At 37.1% G+C, this 19,161-nt stretch overlaps 1 protein-coding gene across 2 annotated transcripts in view; it reads right to left on the bottom strand.

Moving 5' to 3' along the window:
• Window positions 1–19,161, bottom strand: part of RFX3 (regulatory factor X3) — a 153,242-nt gene that overhangs the window by 78,463 nt on the left and 55,618 nt on the right. For both annotated transcript variants that reach the window (XM_088129962.1, XM_088129961.1), the window contains one exon: window positions 1,996–2,120. In XM_088129962.1, coding sequence (XP_087986088.1) covers window positions 1,996–2,112 — 117 coding nt within the window. In that variant the 5' untranslated portion in view covers window positions 2,113–2,120. The remainder of the gene's footprint in view (window positions 1–1,995; window positions 2,121–19,161) is intronic.

Genomic DNA, 19,161 nt, shown 5'->3' on the forward strand with positions numbered 1-19,161 from the left:
GAATTTTAGAAATGTCTGTACATTTATTAAAAAGGAAAAACTGAAATATCACACTGGCATAAGTATTCAGACCCTTTGCAACAACACTTGAAATTTAGCTCAGGTGCCTCCCACTTCTCTTGATTGTTGCTGAGCTGTTTCTACACCTTGATTGGAGTCCACCTGTGGTAAATTAAATTGATTGGACATGGTTTGGAAAGGCACACACCTCTCTATAGAAGGCCTCATAGCTGACAATGCATACTGTATCAGAGCAAAAGCCATGAGGACAAAGGAACTGCCTGCAGAGTTCAGAGACAGGATTATTGCAAGGCACAGATCTGGGGAAGGCTACAAAAAAAATTCTGCTGCACTGAAGGTTCCCAAGAGCACAGTGGCCTCCATAATTCTCAAATGGAAGAAGTTTGGCATAACCAGGACTCTTCCAAGAGCTGGTCGCCTGGCCAAACTGAACAATTGGGGGAGAAGAGCCTTAGTAAGAGAGGTGACCAAGAACCCGATGGTCACTCTGACTGAGCTCCAGAGATCCTGTGTGGAGATGGGACAAAGTTCTAGAAGGACAACCATCACTGCAGCCCTCCACTGATCTGGGCTTTCTGGCAGAGTGGTTAGACAGAAGTCTCTCCTCAGTGCAAAACACAGGAAAGCCTGCTTGAAGTTTGCAAAAAAGCACCTGAAGAACTCTCAGACTCTGAGGAACAAGATTCTCTGGTCTGATGAAACCAAGATTGAACTGTTTGGCCTCAGTTCTAAACGTTATGTCTGGAGGAAACCAGGCACCGCTCATCACCTGCCAATACCATCTCAACAGTGAAGCATGGTGGTGGCAGCATCATGCTGTGGGGGTGTTTTTCAGCAGCAGGGACTGGGAGACCGGTCAGGGTTGAGGGAAAGCTGAATGGAGCAAAGGACAGAGATATCCTCAATGAAAACCTATTCTACAGTGCTCAGGACCTCAGACTGGGCCAAAGGTTCACCTTCCAACATGACAATGATCCTAAGCACACAGCCAAGACAACACAGGTCCCTAAGCCATTCCTGTGTTGTCTTGGCTGTGTGCTTAGGATCGTTGTCATGTTAGAAGGTGAACCTTCGGCCCAGTCTGAGGTCCTGAGCACTGTAGAATAGGTTTTCATTGAGGACATCTCTGTCCTTTGCTCCATTCAGCTTTCCCTCAACCCTGACCGGTCTCCCAGTCCCTGCTGCTGAAGAACACCCCCACAGCATGATGCTGCCACCAACATGCTTCACTGTGAATGTCCTAGAGTGGCCCAGCCAGAGCCCTGACTTGAACCCTATTGAACATCTCTGGAGAGACCTAAAAATGGCTGTCCACTGACGGTTCCCATCCAACCTGATTGAGCTTGAGAGGATTTGCAAAGAAGAATGACAGAAAATCCCCCAATCCAGCTGTGCAAAGCTTGTCGTGTCATACCGAAAAAGACTTGAGGCTGTAATTGCTCCCAAAGGTGCTTCAACAAAGTACTGAGTAAAGGGTCTGAATACTTATGCCAATGTGATATTTCAGTTTTTCCTTTTTAATAAATTTACAGACATTTCTAAAATTCTATTTTCACTTTGTCATTATGGGGTACTGAGTGTAGATTAATGAGAAAAAAAATAAATTTGAATGGTTGTGGTATCAGGCTGCAACATAACAAAATTGAAAAAAGTGAAGGAGGTCTGAATACTTTCTGAATGCACTATATATGAACACCATTAGACTAGGAAAGCTGGATTATTCTAACCTAAATCATGAATGTATTCTTATACCTAGATAGCTTCATACTTGGTGGCAGAAGTATGATAATAAGTTTGGACTGTAGTAATAAGCAGTTTGAATGAAGAACAAGGTGGACAGATGCTCTCCTGAATAATATATAACAAAGTAATTTAAACTCTGCAATACTGAACAGCAGAACTCTTTTCAAGAAACTTATATAGGAGGGTTGAACTGGCACTGCACAAAAAAGTTCAAAGCCAAAAAGCACCTACCTGTTGTTGCACTGGTAACTGCTGTACCACCTGGGTAGGCACAGCTGCTTGGCTAGCTACGGAAGTCTGTAAAGTAACTGTCGAACCTGTATCCGACCCAGTCTCTGATGTCTGCATTCTTGTTTCTGTATAAAATGTAAATATACACTCATTAAAATGTATATCCTTTTATGGTTTTATAATTTTTTTTAATGAGTATATGGTCTGTTTAAACTGCCATTATCCTACCAACCTTGGCTGATCCCAAAAAGCTAAGCAAGATTGGAACTGGCTAGTTTGTTTTTTTTTAGTTTGTTTTTTTTTTGTGGGAAATCACCAGAAAATGCCAGGTTGTAAACTAGATTGGGAAACAAACAAAACACTGGAAAAAAGGCAAAGACAATCCACTTTGATACCGTTGCCAAGAAAACTACACCAACACATCCATGAAAACAGCAGCTCAACCAAAAAGAGATTTTATCTTTCCCTACCACAGAACAAAAGTGGACAAAATTCTGGCCATCCGAATATTGCTGAATCACAACTTCCAGCAACCTTCGTTATCAACCATGCTGGCTTGGGCTGCTGGGAACTGAGTTAGTAGGATGGTCACAGGTTGCTTCATTTATTTTAAAAGCCTGCATCAAACAGCATTCTAAGTTTAAAAATCCAGAAACAATATTTTGCTGTCATTTATTTTTATGTAATTTCTTCCTCATACAGTTATGATTTGGTAATTTCTGCTTGGCTGTTCCCAGTGATAATTAAAATTATCAACAGAAGATCAATAATGCACATTCATTATTTTTCCTTTCAACTTCCACTATTCAATGTTATTTGCTTCCTTGTTCCTCTAGCCTGGTATGGTATGTTTCCTTGGGGCTATTTTTTTAATTTTTCACTCTGAGGAACTATTTGCTACTTAGCGTAATAGTTTCTGGGGAAGGAGGCTGGGCACAAAGCATGGGTGCCTCCTTCCTCACAGTGGTAGCTTCTGGAATCTGTCCTCTGTTACTGCTCTTTCTTCTTCACTTTTGTCATTATTTAAAGGCCAACTCCAGATATTGGAGCCTATTAGACCACTGGTCTTTTCTGAGAAGACAAAACTAAGACCAGAAAGGAGTTTCTTGCCAAGGGATCAGAAATGAAATTCTTCTTAGCCCTGTCTTCTCTCCTGAAGAGTAATTCATCCTACAGAATTGGCTCCACTGTTCCAGTGACCAAGAAATAACTGTTGGGGCAATGATCACGGCTTTGTCTCTGTTTTCTGTTACTGTCATGACTCTGAAGCCTGCGGGAAAAAGAGTGAGCCAGGAGAAGAAGTCCTGAATATCTACCCATTCTATTTATGGACTGGTTTTAGGGCAGTGCTTCCTGGAAGGATTTTTCCTTTGTTCCACTTGGAAAGACTAGCAGAATCAATACTCTTTATCGGCAAAGAAAAAGGGCAATTCCATCAAATTCCCTTCTGTGACAACCTTACCTGTCATAAAGGAACTGCCTCTGAGAAAAATTGTGTGGCAGAAGCTGCTGCTATCTAGAGTACTGCATACTGCTTTGCTTGGATTTAGTCTAGGAGGACTTTCTGGAAATTGCTTGCTCTTTGCCCCACTGATGCATTGTTTAAGGACCATCTGTGAAGCCCAGCAACTTAGGCAACCGTAATAAAAGTCTGCTGATTGGACCCCTAGATCCACATAAAGATTCTGCCCAGCTTGCTAAAAAAACATATAAACTGTCTCAAAGAATGACAGAAAGATGGGACACACCCATTAAATAAGATGGTGTTTCCCCCATTTTAAATCTTTTGTTCAAAATTTTGCTGCCCATATTTTCCACACAATGCAGCCCTTCTCTGATATCACTTCTGTCCAGTAAGTTCCTATTTGCTTTTCAAATCAAAGTAAGATACTACATTCCCCTCTTCTGGTTTGGGTCCTGCAGCAATGTTCCCTTCCTCAACTTTTTCTTTAACTAAATCTATATGCTTGGATTCTTTTTCTGTAAATATTTTAGTACTATACGTTTCCTCACTCCCTTCTTCTATACTCTAATATACATACACATACACATTTCCATTCATATTTTTTTCACTACTTTTCTTCCTTCTCTACCTTTCCACTAAGAAATAACATAGTACTTCCCAGATTTCTCCACAAGCACATCACATATGGATATGTGTGTGCGTATGTGTGTATAGCTCCTTATTTTCTTTCCCTCGTAACATTTGTGTCCAGATTGTGTTCTGCTTGCAAACAAGAACTCTTGTTAAGAAAAGTGTTAGTATATGTCTGTGTTTGGTTGTTTTTTATCCCTACTGTAACATTCAATAATATTTGCACTCCTTTGCAAAAAAATCTTTATAATACAAACCCCTGCACTGCTCGCACTGCAGTTCAAGAGACCTTAAACCACTCAAGAGGAATTGGGGGGAGACAGATAGGATAGTTATAGTCAGCTGCAGTGAAAAGGAATTCATGGAAATATAATTAGGATTTAAGGACTATACAGTAATAGGGCAATCGTGTATGTGGTCACTCAGAAGCAAAACTTTTGGAGATGACTGGCTAAGTATAAGTAAGATTATAGCTTAAAATATTACATCATTGAAAAATGAAAAAGACAAGTTGTTAAATGAACACAAAACTTGAATATAAATAATAGCAATAAATACAGATCATTTTATAGTTCCAGAAAGGAAATGAATCACAGCTATAGCTCCAAAACCCAATGTTTTAGAAATTATTAGTGACTGAGTTCATACAAACAATTTTACCCTATCTCCAAAAGCTCAATAACACCTAAACGTGTTAATTCGTATCTATCTAAGTCTCTCTATCTATGGAAACAATTTTTATCTTTCACCCAAACTTACTTTTATCCTTTATGAAAAGGCTCTATTTAAGTTATCTCATAGGGGTGGATTTTTAGTACTGTGGGAAACATTAAGTAAAATTGCAGCATAGCCAACATTTTGCTGATGTCATGCTTTGAAGTAATTGGTAATTTACTACATTTACAATGCTCTTTTAAAGGGGTGTTTGTTCATACAACGAAGGCAGTTAGATTAATCTATTCTGAAAGGCTAAATAATCTCCCTGCTGTTTAATAATCACCCTGTCCATATGTTAACAAACTGTATTTGACTGCAGGAGTGACGAGCTGAACTTCAGTCTAACTAGCCTTGCCTATTGCAACTGTCAGGTGTGTCACCAGCAACACATCTGACAAAAGACCTTTTTATTCTGGCTAATTAAGCTGTTAGACACACCCACCTGTTGTGGGTCTGCATTATACAACTAACTCTAGCTGAATGATGTGAACCTGAACATAAAGACACCACAATTTGAAAGAAGACTAATTAACCCCCATGAGAGAGGAACAGAATATTGCACTAACCCAACTGCTGATGATGACAAGATTAGCATTCCTTTAAACAAAAGTATTTAGTTCTCATGTTTTTTACCAAATGTCTCTCACAACATTCTTTGAAAAAGATTTTCAAGGTTACTTAATAAACTCAAGAAGTACAGTAGGAATCCTTTTGTCTTCTATACTTTACATACTGTACCAGAATGGTTTAACAATCTGATACATCAATTACATAGCAAACCACATGCTGCAATTTTGGCATCTTAATAGTAAACTATTTTTAGCAAGCACTTTCATCAGCAACTAATTTGCTACTCTAAATACTAGAGTTTGTGAAATCTCATTTAATATCTACTCTAAATGATGATACAGGTTTTTAATTCAGTACAGAAAATAAAAGACTGTAATTAATATTCAAGTACACTATTTTTTTCTCCATAGAAAGTAAAAACATATCTATCTAAAAATTAAAATAACTTGATTAGTCATATAGAAGGAAGGGAGCTTAATTGTAAAAATAGCTGTAATATACCAGAAATTTCAAATACCACAAATTTTCCAGAATATTGTGAGAATATTCCATAAACCATAATAGTATTGCAAGATTGATATACATTATCTAGAAGTGACTAATAATACATCTAAATAATTAAAAAAAACACCAGTGACTTTATGTTTGGCTATGTATCCATATTTTTGTGACTACTGTGTGAAGGTTGCTACTGTTTATGACAGTCACAAAACTGTAAAAATAATTTTTGTACTGTTTCTCATATGGTTAATGTCATTGAAGCCAATTTTCCCAGTGGCTGTTTACCTGTTATTTTCTCTCCAAAATTTGAAAGCAGTTTCCAGAGTATTACCTAAGCCAGTCAAGAAACATGCATTAAATGGGGATGTCACAAAGATATTTAGCCAATCAGATATTATCACTGAATGCAAATGAAATATTCTTGTTGCCATGTATGTGAATGGCAGCATTTTGGGATTCAAGATGGTACTTTCTGTCTTCTTGTGCAGCATTTTTGGATTATTTTGCTAAATGGCTAGCAAGACTAAAACTCTGATTGAGAATGAAAGATTTGAAGTGATCCATTACTACTGTCACACTGATACATCTATCTCAGTTGAAAGTAATGCAGTATGAAACATCACAGAATTTAGATTTATCTATTGATATATTTGATAATACCTAGATACATTTGGATGTGGTCCTTTCTTCATCTATGCAATATGTAATCCAATGAAATTGACAGCGCATTCAGCTGGCTGCTTGAGTGTACTCTTGTTGTCTGACACACACTCCACTTTCAGACTATCTAGAGAATGTTTGAGAAGGTAAAAATATTTACAATAACCACATGCACTTTTCAGTTCAGCATTGCTTACATTCCATATTCAGAATGTTTCTATACTGTACATTATCAGTATGTTACTATAGTGTATATCAGTATGTTACTATACTGATGGGATTGGCATCATGTAGCTCTACACACAGTGTTGAACTCCAATTCAAATATGGTCTAAATAATATTAAATGTTTCAAGCGCAATTTCAAAAGTCTTGAAGGATATAAGTTGGTGCAATAACTGAAAAATAATACTAGAGGTAAATCATTTTGCTTGCCATTTTGAACTTTTCTGATTTGCTAAGCCCTACACCCAAGCAGAACAAAGAGGATGAGCAATGATAGTCCATGGTATTAGTTACAATGATCACCAGGAGGCGCCATGTTCCTGGTTTCATCCTTATTGGGAATCTTCAGACACAGTTAGCCAGATGTTATCCTTTGAGGTTCAAACCGTCTACCAAGAATTCAACTCACGGACCTTTGCACTTTAGCTGACTAGATACAGTGCATTAGCTTTAGAACGATCTAGGCCCTGGCACTCGCAGTTGCAGGAAGTAATATTTTAAAAGCGCTATCAAAATGGTATAGACAGTCAACCTCCCCTAAGCTCTCAAAGCAGAAAGATACAGATGATATGTCATGCCTCTTGAAATATAACAGGATGATGTTCTACGAAGAGGCTCCATCCTTCATGGGATTACTAAATAAATTCAGTATTATTTTTCTATAGGAGACTTGGGAATATAAGACCTTAGAACTTGATGACTACATCTCATTCCCATTATGGCTACCTATACTAAGAAGATAGCCAGGCCCAAGGAGGCCTCACTGTTTTAATTTCTATTTAACTACTGTACAGCCAAGCATTTCTCCTCCTGTTAACTGTGGTGTCTTGGCCTTTAATCTGGACTCCGGTCATTGCAGCCTGGCTGACCCAAGAGAATGTGCTTCCTATGGAGCAAGTCAGATTTAGATCCAGCAAGTCAACAATTGATCAACGCACAGTCCTGCACCAACTAGCAGAGAAATATTTTACCTGCTTTTGAGATGCTTTTTATGTCACATTCATTGACCTGAAGGTGACATTTGATTCAATGCCAAGGGAAAGGCAATGGGCAAATCTAGCATCTTCCATAATAGACATATTATGGAATTTTCCATGGTTAATCACAAAGTTATATCAAAATACCTACATATAGGTTAAGTGTGCTGTTCTTGGAGGCTTGTGTAACCAATCCCCATTCAAAAAGGCATTAAATAAGGATGTATACTTGCTCCCCTGCTATTTAATCTATATCAGTTCAATAAAAGAAGTTCCATCCTCCATTGTTGACTTATTTATTTTATTTAGAGGCTGCCTGATTTCAAAATGACTCTGGGTAGCTTACATAAAAATAAGAACAAATAGAAGGAAAACAATGAAGAAATATAGCGTGTCCGAACAAACACATTCCCTCTAACAAAACATAAGATTCACCAACAAGGCTCTACACCAGTGTTTCTCTGCCTCAGTGACTTTAAGATGCTGGCTAGAGAATTCTTGGATTTGAAGTCCACACATCTTAAAATCACTCAGATTGAGAAAAACTGTTCTACACTCTACTCCAAAACCCACATCTATTCTTTCATGTGCTAATGATGTGCTTATCTTTGACCCAAGTGGTGTAAGGCAACCACTAACAGCATGCTGTAGCAAACACGAACTGGACACTAATGCTAAAACTACTGGGTTTATCTAGAGATGTAGTAATTGTAAATGTAATTGTATGATAAGTAATATCAGCACTGAATAAGGACTTCAAAATATTTAGCAGTCATTTTCCAATCTTCCTGAAGATAGAAGTACTGTACCAAACAAAAATGTCCTCATTTGAGACATGAACATTTGCAGCAAATAGCCCAATTGCTAGTTGTTGAGGCAATCACTTTGTCCCTGCAGCAGTAAAACTCTTTTAAAGCCTTAAGGTTCTTTAAGGCCTTATGCTTTATGGTTCACGGCTTTTCATGTATTAGGACAAGAGCTTTAGAAGCAGCCCTGATTAAATTTATAAGAATTATGCTTTGTAGTCTCTGCTGGTATCAAAAGTCCTCTTGCACCCGGAAGGTAGTCTTTTCCTCTATCAAGGTACCTCTGGGAATTCATTGGCTAGGATAGTGAGAAATGTAAATTGTGTGGAAGGCTCTCTTGCCCGTCTAATTCTCACTAACAACTTTGTTTCCTCCAACAAAGAAAAGCACAAGCACACACTTATGTTATTGTGGCATTTCAGTTCAATTCTTGTTCCACAAGGGTATGAGAAAGCATAATTCAAGATTAGGCAGTGATTCATTATAATTTAAAGAAAGGTTTAGCCCTCTACTACTCTGGGAGTAGTCTGTGCATAAAACCACTTAGCCTAGCTAACTATTTTTGTAATATTCTGTCTGTTTTGCACAGAAGAGCATTCTCATTGGCTACACTTAATATCATGCCATTTCTGTTGTTGTAGGGCAGGTATAACAACATTTTCCTAGTATACTGTCTCTGCCCTTGTTCAGAAGGATCAATGAGTCAATTGCTCATATTTTTGCTACATTGTGCCACATAGCACTCTTGGCACTCTACTTTAATTATACCTCTGCTAGCTTAACACTTAGGATGACCAGAAGTTGAAAGTATACTGTTTCTGCTAGTGGACCTCTTTTCTGAAATAACCAGGAAGATTGCCAAATTATGTTCAGGAACAAGTGCTACAAGGACTTGTTGCTAATGCTTGAATTGCTAACCTGGAACTTATATTGTTATCTGATTACCATTATACATTGTATTAATCATTTTATCTTTTATTTGTTAGTAATCCCTTTATGTTGCTGTGACCTTGTAATGATTTTGGTCTTTGACAAACATAAGAATTATCTGGTTTGGAAGTAATTTTTGTCAATTCTCCTGAACTAGAAATAGTTATTTCTAGAGGCATTTCTTTATTTATATTTATATATATACATATATACACACACATATATATACACATAAAATTTTATTAAGATTTTTAATTCTAATAGTAAAATCTAATACAAACTAAACTTAAAAGAAAATAGAAAGAGTCAAAACAGCAAGAAAAGAGAGAAAAGAGAAGAAAGAAAAGTAGGAATAAAGAAAAAGTAATATGTAAAGAAATGACTTCCAACCTTCATCACAAGTATAAACACATTTAGAGACTCTTCACCCCCTCTAAGGTTACAAACATTTATCTCTTCATTCCATATCCCATCTCTTATCTATAAACAAATCCATAAAACATCGTCTTTTCAGTGCTGGTGTCAGCAGAAAGTCCATAAACGGTAGCCAGAAGTAACAACATGTCTTGTTTTAATCTTGATCAAATAAACCAACTTTATATTCCTTCCATTTACTTCTAACAGTCTTAATCTTTAGTTGATTCAAATACTGTCGTAGGATTTGATTTCTCTTCATTTCTTCTTTTGTCCCATCACACAGTTCTTCAAGACTTTGGTTTGGAAACATTCTTTTCTAAGTCATTCTCTTGGCCTGTCAGGTGTAACCCTCTTTCAATACCATATCTATCTTGTCAGATAAAATTTGTTCTACATCTGTCATTTCTTCAATAACATCTTTTGGACATAGTCTTTCCATAGAAGCAGACATCATTACTGACATTGTTGAAGTTGTGGTTACTATTTTCTGACTCCATTCATCAAAAGTCTTCTTCAGTATTTTCATTGTTATAACATTTTGCAGGTTTGTAAATCTTTCCTCTACCTAAAAACTTTGGTCTCCTCTAGTGTCTAGTTTTTGAAATCATGGAATTGCTTATCCTTGTCTTGTAAAAACCAAAACAGAATCTATTTCCCACAAGAAGCTATTTGTCCTTTATAATTAATTCCAAAATCTTATTGTAAAAGTTTAAATATTCCTATTGTATCTGGACCCTTATTCCATTTGTAACTTTCTAAGATCAATCTTGTTTAGCTTTTTCCTGTTTATTTCAGTTTCTTTAAATTCTTAAGCTTATGATTAAAATTTTCTTTCATTCACAGTTAAAGGCAGACTCACCTGACATTTTCAGACTTGTTGGTCTGAAGGTCTACTTTTACAGCTTAAAAGTAGTTAACAAGCAATTTTTGAAAGTGATTAGAAAGTGAGGTATACAAACTTAGTGTCTTTTAAAAGTCTCCACCAAGGTTGCGAGCAAGATGGCTAATCCTGTCATCTCCTGGCACTCAAACCCACAGAAAACCACTGTCCTGCAGTCTCCTCGTGAGGAGCAGCCATCCAGAGCACATGTGGGCAAATTCCCATCCTCTCCTTATCTGGAGAGGTTCCAGGGAACTAGTCTATTCACCAGTTCCTTGGCCTTTGCTGCGGTTATCGGCTCCGCTTTTGCAGAGCCATCTTCAGTTCACCATTCCTCCCTCAAAAGTCTCTAGAGGCACTCTTTGGATTCAACCCATTCTAAACTTGTTTCCTTATTATGTAATAAGGCAACTATTATATTTGTTGTGTTGGTGCCTTCCCCATTCAAATATAAAATGTATTTCTCCACTACTCTGGTGGCACTATTGGGACTATTTTATGGAATATTACCTAGAGAGCAAAGGAATCAACTTCAGATCCATGTTAGTCCAGTCATATATAGCTGACAAAACCAAAGAAAGGCATGTAAATAAAAGTGTAATGCAAATCCAAAATATTATGGCCATGAATATCATAGGTCTAGGTTTTGCCCCTTCCTTCCTTCCTTCCTTCCTCCCTCCCTCTCTCTCATCTCTGTTACGACACACACAATTTTCTTCAACTGAAGATTAAGACACATAGCCATCTTTAGGCAATGAGACACTGATGGGCTACAAATTTAAATTCTTCCTCCTCTAGTTACTCAGACAAAATACTAATGCCACTACGTGCTAACAGCTTCCAATGTTCGCTATGCAACATATATTTATTGTACTACTTCTCTGAACCCAAAAAGTTTTGTAGGATGTCTCACAGAACAGCATTTGTTTTAATAGTAACATTACTGCTTACAAATGCTCTCTATCTAATTCATTTAAAGATGCCAAAGCTTTTTCTGTCATGTCATGTTTCAGGCTAATGGGAACACTTATGCAAACTGTTCAGCTTTCTGCTCTGCTTATCTCCAGACAGGTGCCAACATGTATATGTTAAGCAAAGGTTGCAGGGTATTTTGTAAAGGGTTCCAAAGTAATGGCTATTTAAATGTTCCAGCCACTCTGCTGGAGATTACACCTGACAAGTGTATTCACATGAGTGATACCACCTGGAGAAATTTTTTCACAGGCAAAAAATGACATTTTTTTCTCACCCTTATAGTTCAAGCAGCAGCCATTATTCAATATTACAAAGATACCTTTAAGGCTCATGTGCCTTGACCTCTTTTAAAATCTCAACATTGCTACTACATGGGAAAGAAAGCTTCACTGTCAATCATGCTTTCATCTGTAGCACAAAAAGGCTTTGTAGGTGTTCCTTGTCATTTTCATTTCCTGATCTGCAAGCAGCTAAAACTAAATAATTTTAAGGAAGTGTAAAACTGAAAATGTGTCTATATTATAATAAGGTTAGAAAATGCTGGAAAAGTCTTATTTGTTTGTTATTTTTAAAAATGTGCATGCCACTAATTCCCATTTGAAAGAGAAAGCTAATTAACAGTGCCAGTTGGTCAACCATGCACATCAACATTTCTAAAGGATAAAGTAAAACATTTTAATAGTTTGCATTGCTTCTTTCTTCTGTTTTTTTTTTTTTTTAATGTGGAAAAGTCAATATAACCTGTAATACTGATACAAAAGTTAGATCCAACTAGCCTGTTTTTTTTTGGATGCTATGGACAAACTGATCAAAAAGGTTATGTTCTTTTATTAAACTTCTAATGCAAACAAATATGGATACAAAGTGCAGCCTCTCTGAGTAGTTGTTAGTTGTTTTAGTGTTAGCCACTATGTAGGTTTTATAGGCTACATAGTTGTAACAAAGTACCAAGTAGTGTACCTCTTCTCTAAGAGTTTGTAGCTAGAGATTTTGTTAAGCTTGTGTTGCTAATAAGTCTTGGATGCTACATTACATGGGAAGATGTGTTTTTCTTTATATTTTGTATGATATTTGCATTTTATGGCTTTTTGCATTTTTATCAATAAACACCAGTTAGAATGTCTTTTCTGACTGGGTTTCTTTGGGAAACAAGAAATGGACATTGCATTGTGTTTGCTTTCATGGCTAATATTTTCCTGGAGTTTTTGCTGCGCTCTGCACACACAGGAGTGTTTGTGATTATCACTCTGCCTGACAAGTATAGGGGGTGAGTATAACAATTATTCTGCAAACAATTCTTCTTCTCTTGAACAAGAGGACCCCAGCTATAGTGCCATTCTTACAACAGGCCAAAACATTAGGAAGCTACCTGTTTTCATAGAATTGCTGACAAGCGAGCAGGACTAGTTCAGGACAACAGTTCTGCATATTCTCAGTGTCCATAATCTGATAGATATTTCCTTGGTAAATGGAATTTCTATTTAACCAACATGAGTAATATTTATTACAACAAGTGAAGTCAATGGGGGAAGCTGGATTCGCTTAATGACCACGGGATTTGTTGAATGACCATAATGATTCGCTTAACAACCATGGCAATAAAGGTTGTAAAATTGGGCATGACTCACTTAATGACTACATCACTTAGCAACAGAAGTTCCAGTCCCAATTGTGGTCGTAAATCAAGGACTATTGTATAGGCTATCAATCTTTGCTTTCTGTAGCACTAAATGTATATATTCATAAACTCAGTCTGACAGATGAAGCACCAGAAATGAAATTTTTATATGTTATGTACTTCACTACTCTATCCAATGAATCTAAATAAAAATGTATATACAATTTCCTTGAAGAGTTGGGCAACCATATGGAAATGGTCTGCCAGTATCTTCTTCCAGGACATTTTATTGGTTTCTATTTCTATTTCTACTGATCAGCTTTGGAATTTTCCGCTACATTAATCTTCCAACCAGAGATTTTTCTTTCCAGATTCACATTCTTCCTATAATAATCTGTTGGAAGCTACAGATTGGCCTCCATCTGACTGATATTAGAACCAAAATTCAACAGAGCTAAAAGGAAGATACAGCCATTAATTTTTTAATATATTCTCATTTTTACTTTTTATGAATCCCTCCTCACCAATCCTCCCACAAACCCCAATACCCCAAGCTATTAAAGAAGAGAGCAATCACCATTACTAGAGGACTTAATTGACAGAATACATTTCAACTCAATTCAATTGACTTCATGGATGATGATATTATTATTGTTGGTCACACAGACAGATGTTTAGACTGGACTTGGCATTTTGATCCACCTATCAAGTCCTTCCCAAGGGATAGGCAGATGTTGTTGTTTGATGATGTTAAAGGTATTGTTGCAGGATGTAAGCTGTTCCAAGTAAAGCTGTCTTTTGCAATTAACTGATGGTGATTTTGTCAATGCCAATGGTCTTCAAGTGGTGCTCCAGATGTTTTGGAATTGAACTCAAGGCACCTATTACTATTGGTACTATCTTTGCTTTCTTTTGCCACAGTCGTTCTACTTGTATTTGCAGGTCTTTGTATTTTGTGATTTTCTCCAGTTCTTTCTCTTCTATTCTGCTGTCTCCAGGTATTACAATGTCCATTATTCAAACTTTTTTGTCTTTCTTATCAACAATTGTTAAGTCTGGGGTGTTGTGTGGCAGGTGCTTGTCTGTCTGAATTCTAAAGTCCCAGAGCACTTTAGCTTCTTCATTTTCTATTACTTTGTCTGTTTTGTGGTCCCACCAGTTCTTGCTTGCAGGCAAATGGTATTTCTTGCAGATATTCCAATGCACCATTGTTGCTACTTTGTCATGCTGTTGTAGTTATCTGTGTGACCTTCTTGCAGCAGCTAACTAGGTGGTCCACTGTTTCTTCAACTTCTTTGCAGAGGCGGCATTTGCTGTCTGTTGCCATTTTCTCAGTTCTGGCTTTGTATGCATTTGTTCTTAAGGCTTGGTTTTGTGCAGCCAGAATGAGCCCCTCTGTCTCTTTCTTCAGCTTTCCTACTTATAGCCATTGCCAGGTCTTCCTGTTATCTGCTTTGCCTGCTAGGTGTGTGTGTGTGTGTGTGTGTATTGACCATGTAATACTTTGCCTTGCCATGTCTCTTTTCTAGTCTTCATCTGGTCTTGCTTGTAAGCCAGTTTGGTCTCTTCAGTATTCAGTAAGTCTTCATAGTGTACATACATAGCTTTCTTCACTGTCCTTCAGATATTATTCCAATGCCCTTTTTTCTTCTTCAACTGTCTGGTGTACTTGTAACATTCCATGCCCAGCTATGTTCCTTGGTAAGTAGAGACTGTCAACATCACTGCATGGATGAAGGGCATGGTTCATTGTCATTATTTTTCTGGTTGTCCTATTCAGGGCTTCTAGTTCTGCTTGAGCCTAGTCCACTATTCCAGCTGTATATCTAATGACTGGAGTTGCCCAAGTGTTAATCACCTTGATGGTATTTCCACCACTGAGTTTGGACTTTAAGATCTTCTTCACTCTCATGATGTACACACTACTAACCTTCTTGACTTCAGTGTGCTTGATATTGTCAGCCTGAAGGATGCCCAGGTATTTGTAGCGATCTTTATCCAGACTCTTGATGTTATTTCCGTTGGGCATCTTGATCCCTTCAGTTTTCACTATTTTTCCCCTTTTGATATTCAGGGTGGCACATTTGTTCAGTCCAAACTCCACTGCAATATCTTGGGTGTATATTCAGACAGTGTTGAGCAGCAATTCCATTTCAGATGGTGTTTTTCCATACAGCTTCAGATAGTCCATGTAAAGGAGGTGGGATAATCTGGCAGATATTTTTGATGTTTGATAGCCATGTCCTGACTTGTTCAGTATTGTTGACAGAGGAATCAATGCAATGGCAAACAGTAGTGGTGACAGTGAGTCTCCTTGAAAGATTCCTCTCTTGATGTTAACCATTCCCAGTCTATTGCGACTGACCAGCAACTGGGTCTTCCATTGTGCCACTGATCTTTGCACAAAGCTTCTGATGTTTCTATTGACTCCTGTTATTTCTAGGCACTTGATTGTCCAGTCATGCGGCAGGGAGCTGAATGCCTTCTTGTAATTAATCCAAGCTACGTTCAAGTTGGTCTTCCTTCTCTTACAATTTTCCAAAATAATCTTGTCAATTAGGAGCTGATCTTTTGTTCCTCTGCTGTTTGGGTGGTTTCCTTTCTCCTCAAATGAAAAGAGCTTGTTTTCAACTAGATGCTGTTGGACTGCATCAGCTACAAGACCAGTTAGCAATTTGAAAGTTGCTGGTAAGCAGGTAATTGGCCTGTAGCTGCCTGATGCTGCCCCTTTTGCTGGATCTTTCATTATCAGGTAGGTTTTGCCAGATGTTAACCCATCTTCAGTGTCACCTCCTTGCAGTATGTTGTTAAACTGCTCGGCAATGAGTGGGTGCAGAGCAGTCAGATGTTTCATGAAAAACCATGCAGTTCATCTTCATCTGGTGTTGACCAATTCTTGATTTTCCTTGCCCTTTTCCCCACCATTTCTGCTGTTATTACAAGTTCTTTCATTTCAGCTTCTCTTTTATTCTTATCTATCCTTTATCCAAGCTGCATTCTTATTGTATTTCTTTGGGTTGTCCCATAGCTGCGCCCAGAACTGCACTGTTTCTTCTTTGTCAGGTGGTGACTGGTTCACTGCAGTGTCTCCATTGATGGATTGGTAGAAACGTGTCTGATTCGACTGAAATTGGAGATTCTGCCTGTAGTGTGCAATTCGAGCTTTGTATCTCCTGATTTTCTTGGCTATGGCTATTGTTTGCTGCTTTATTATTTCCAGTGCTGTGATCTTCCTTGTTTCTAGGTGATATTTCTTGATCGGGTATTCCTTGATCTTTTTGTTCTTCAGCTTCTTTTCTTTCATCTGCTCTAGCTTGCTTGCATCTGATCTTAGGATACTGATCTTATTTTCCAACCTGATCCTCCATTTTGGTGGTGCACTGTCGGCCTTTTTTTCCTTGTTTACTTTGCATCCAAGGTATTCAGTTATAACTACAGCCATGCTATACATCAGTTGGTTTGTTTCTTGCAACGATGATGATGATGATGATGATGATGATGATGATGATGATGATGATTCCAGTTTTGCCTACAGCTCCTGCATTTCGTGGAAGTCTCTCAATGAAATTGGGCTCTGCTTAGTTTTCCAAGATCAACGTGCGCCATATTGCTGGGCTGATAAGTTACAGAGCATTTTAAAATTAGGGTTGAGGGCTCACTGTAGCAATAGATTTGCAAGTTCCCCCACCAGCTACAAAACCCTCAAGATAATTAGAAGCATTCTTTTAAAAGTAAGAATGTGCCAACATTTCATCATCTCATACTGTACAGTGTGCTAGAAAAACTCAGATACATTTTATTCCTTAATTGCTTAGTTCCACAGAACTATAGAAATTTACATCAGTTGGCTGTAGTCCATTCCTAATGCAAGCTACTGACCTATCATTTTTGCAATACACTTTGAGAAATAAACAAAGGGTAGATTTTATCACAAAGGAATTGTGAATTATCTTTTTGGATTAGATTTAAAACTGACCTAATGTCTTAAAACATTGTATGCATTGCTGAAATTGTTTCTAAATAGTCACAGGCAAAAAGTAAAAGGGCAGAAAATGTTGCTCAGCACTTTCCATTGATAACAGCTTGAGTGATATACTAACAAAAGGATATTGCCAGAATTATTAGAACAAAATTTCTGCAGACATAGAGCATAGCCTGAGTATAATCTTGAAACAAATCACTAGATTGACTCAATTTTAAAATAAAATGAGAGGTCTTTACATTTACCTGAGCAGCACCTGGCTGATCTTATCTAGATTGTGCAGGGTTGGCCCTGGTAAATTCTTGAGTGGGAGACAATCAGGTATTATTAAGAGCTGTGGGCTAGATTAAAAAATTGAAAAACAGAAGAAGACATTGGCAAACCATATCCATATTCTTCTTGCCATGAATCCTATACCCAGGATTTCAGCTTGATTCATAGAAGACTGTACATTTACTCAATTCATCTGAGGAAAAATCTTTAAAATTACTCTTCTGATTTAACTGGGAATTGTTGTATGAGTTTTGTAATCATTATTCAGTGTTTCTTTTTGAGATAAATAGGAATAGCGAGAGTCAAACTTACTTGAAGGAGATTTTTATTTTACCTTCTTTACAGTTATGATAAAAACCAAATTGATTAGAAAAGAACTATTATTTATAAAAGCACACCATATGAACAACAGAAGGTCAAAAGTTCTTTATTTAAGTTGTGAAATTCTACCATAAAATAAAAATATAAATCTTTCCACCAGATGGCAGAAAAGAGACAGCAGAAAAATTAGCAAAACTACACAGCGTATCAGACACCCCTACAACCGTAATTATGGGAAACACTTTCAAAATCAGTGCATCCTTCAAAGAATATATGGTTACCAAAATCCTTAAAGGATTGACATGTTCTTTTAAAACATTTTTTACTTGTCTACACACGCATGAAACATTAAAGCATTAAAATATTAGAGGCCAGCAAAAGATATATCATGAGTAGATTTCAGAATTTCCAATTTAAGTGATTTGAAACAGATTTCAGAATGTCCATTGTTTAAGAATAGCAAATAAATAGCTGCTTTGAACATTTTTTTTCTCTCAAGTTCAATGTATGTAATTTATGAAATATAATAAACAATGAATAACTGGTAGTATTTCAGCAGAACTGGATACAGTTCTGTTGAACAACTCAAGCATTCACGTTAGGTTCCTTAATCTACTTATATATGCAGATTAATACAATCTATGACTCATCAGTTATAATATGTTCTGTTTCTGCGTCACGCAGCCACCATTTTTTACATGGATCCCAGCTGGCTAATCTCACGGTTCTAATAAGAAACCAATAATGAAAACCACAAATCTCTCAACCCATCTCATATATTTTTCGGTTACTTTTACTGTGTTTGAATTGCCACCAAAGGCTTAGTGATAACATGAATTAATCTCAGAGCAGAGAAATAAAGTCACTGGTGCTGGATGGTATAGAATTATTTACAATAAATTAATAAAATGTTGTGTATGTTAAGAAATATGCCAAGTTGTTAATTTTAAACTATATAAAATATTAGACAATATAGAATATTTTTTCACTATAACTGTTTCTTTAAGCTGTAGCTGAGTTCAAACACACTAATGAATATGCTTGCATAATTTGTGGCTCAGTGTGTTATGTGAACACAGACAATGTGATTAGCTTATGGTTCCATATCTGTACAAGTAAACTGAGTTAATTCAGTAAAACACAATTAAACCAACCATGGATTAACATGTTGTGTGAATACAGACTATATGTGGATAGTGCATACCAGTGCCATTGTCCAC

Source organism: Python bivittatus, unplaced genomic scaffold (assembly GCF_059951505.1).
Source record: "Python bivittatus isolate LINGU-HERP-01145 unplaced genomic scaffold, Pbiv_v1 ctg000850_np1212, whole genome shotgun sequence".
Classification (NCBI taxonomy): domain Eukaryota; kingdom Metazoa; phylum Chordata; class Lepidosauria; order Squamata; family Pythonidae; genus Python; species Python bivittatus.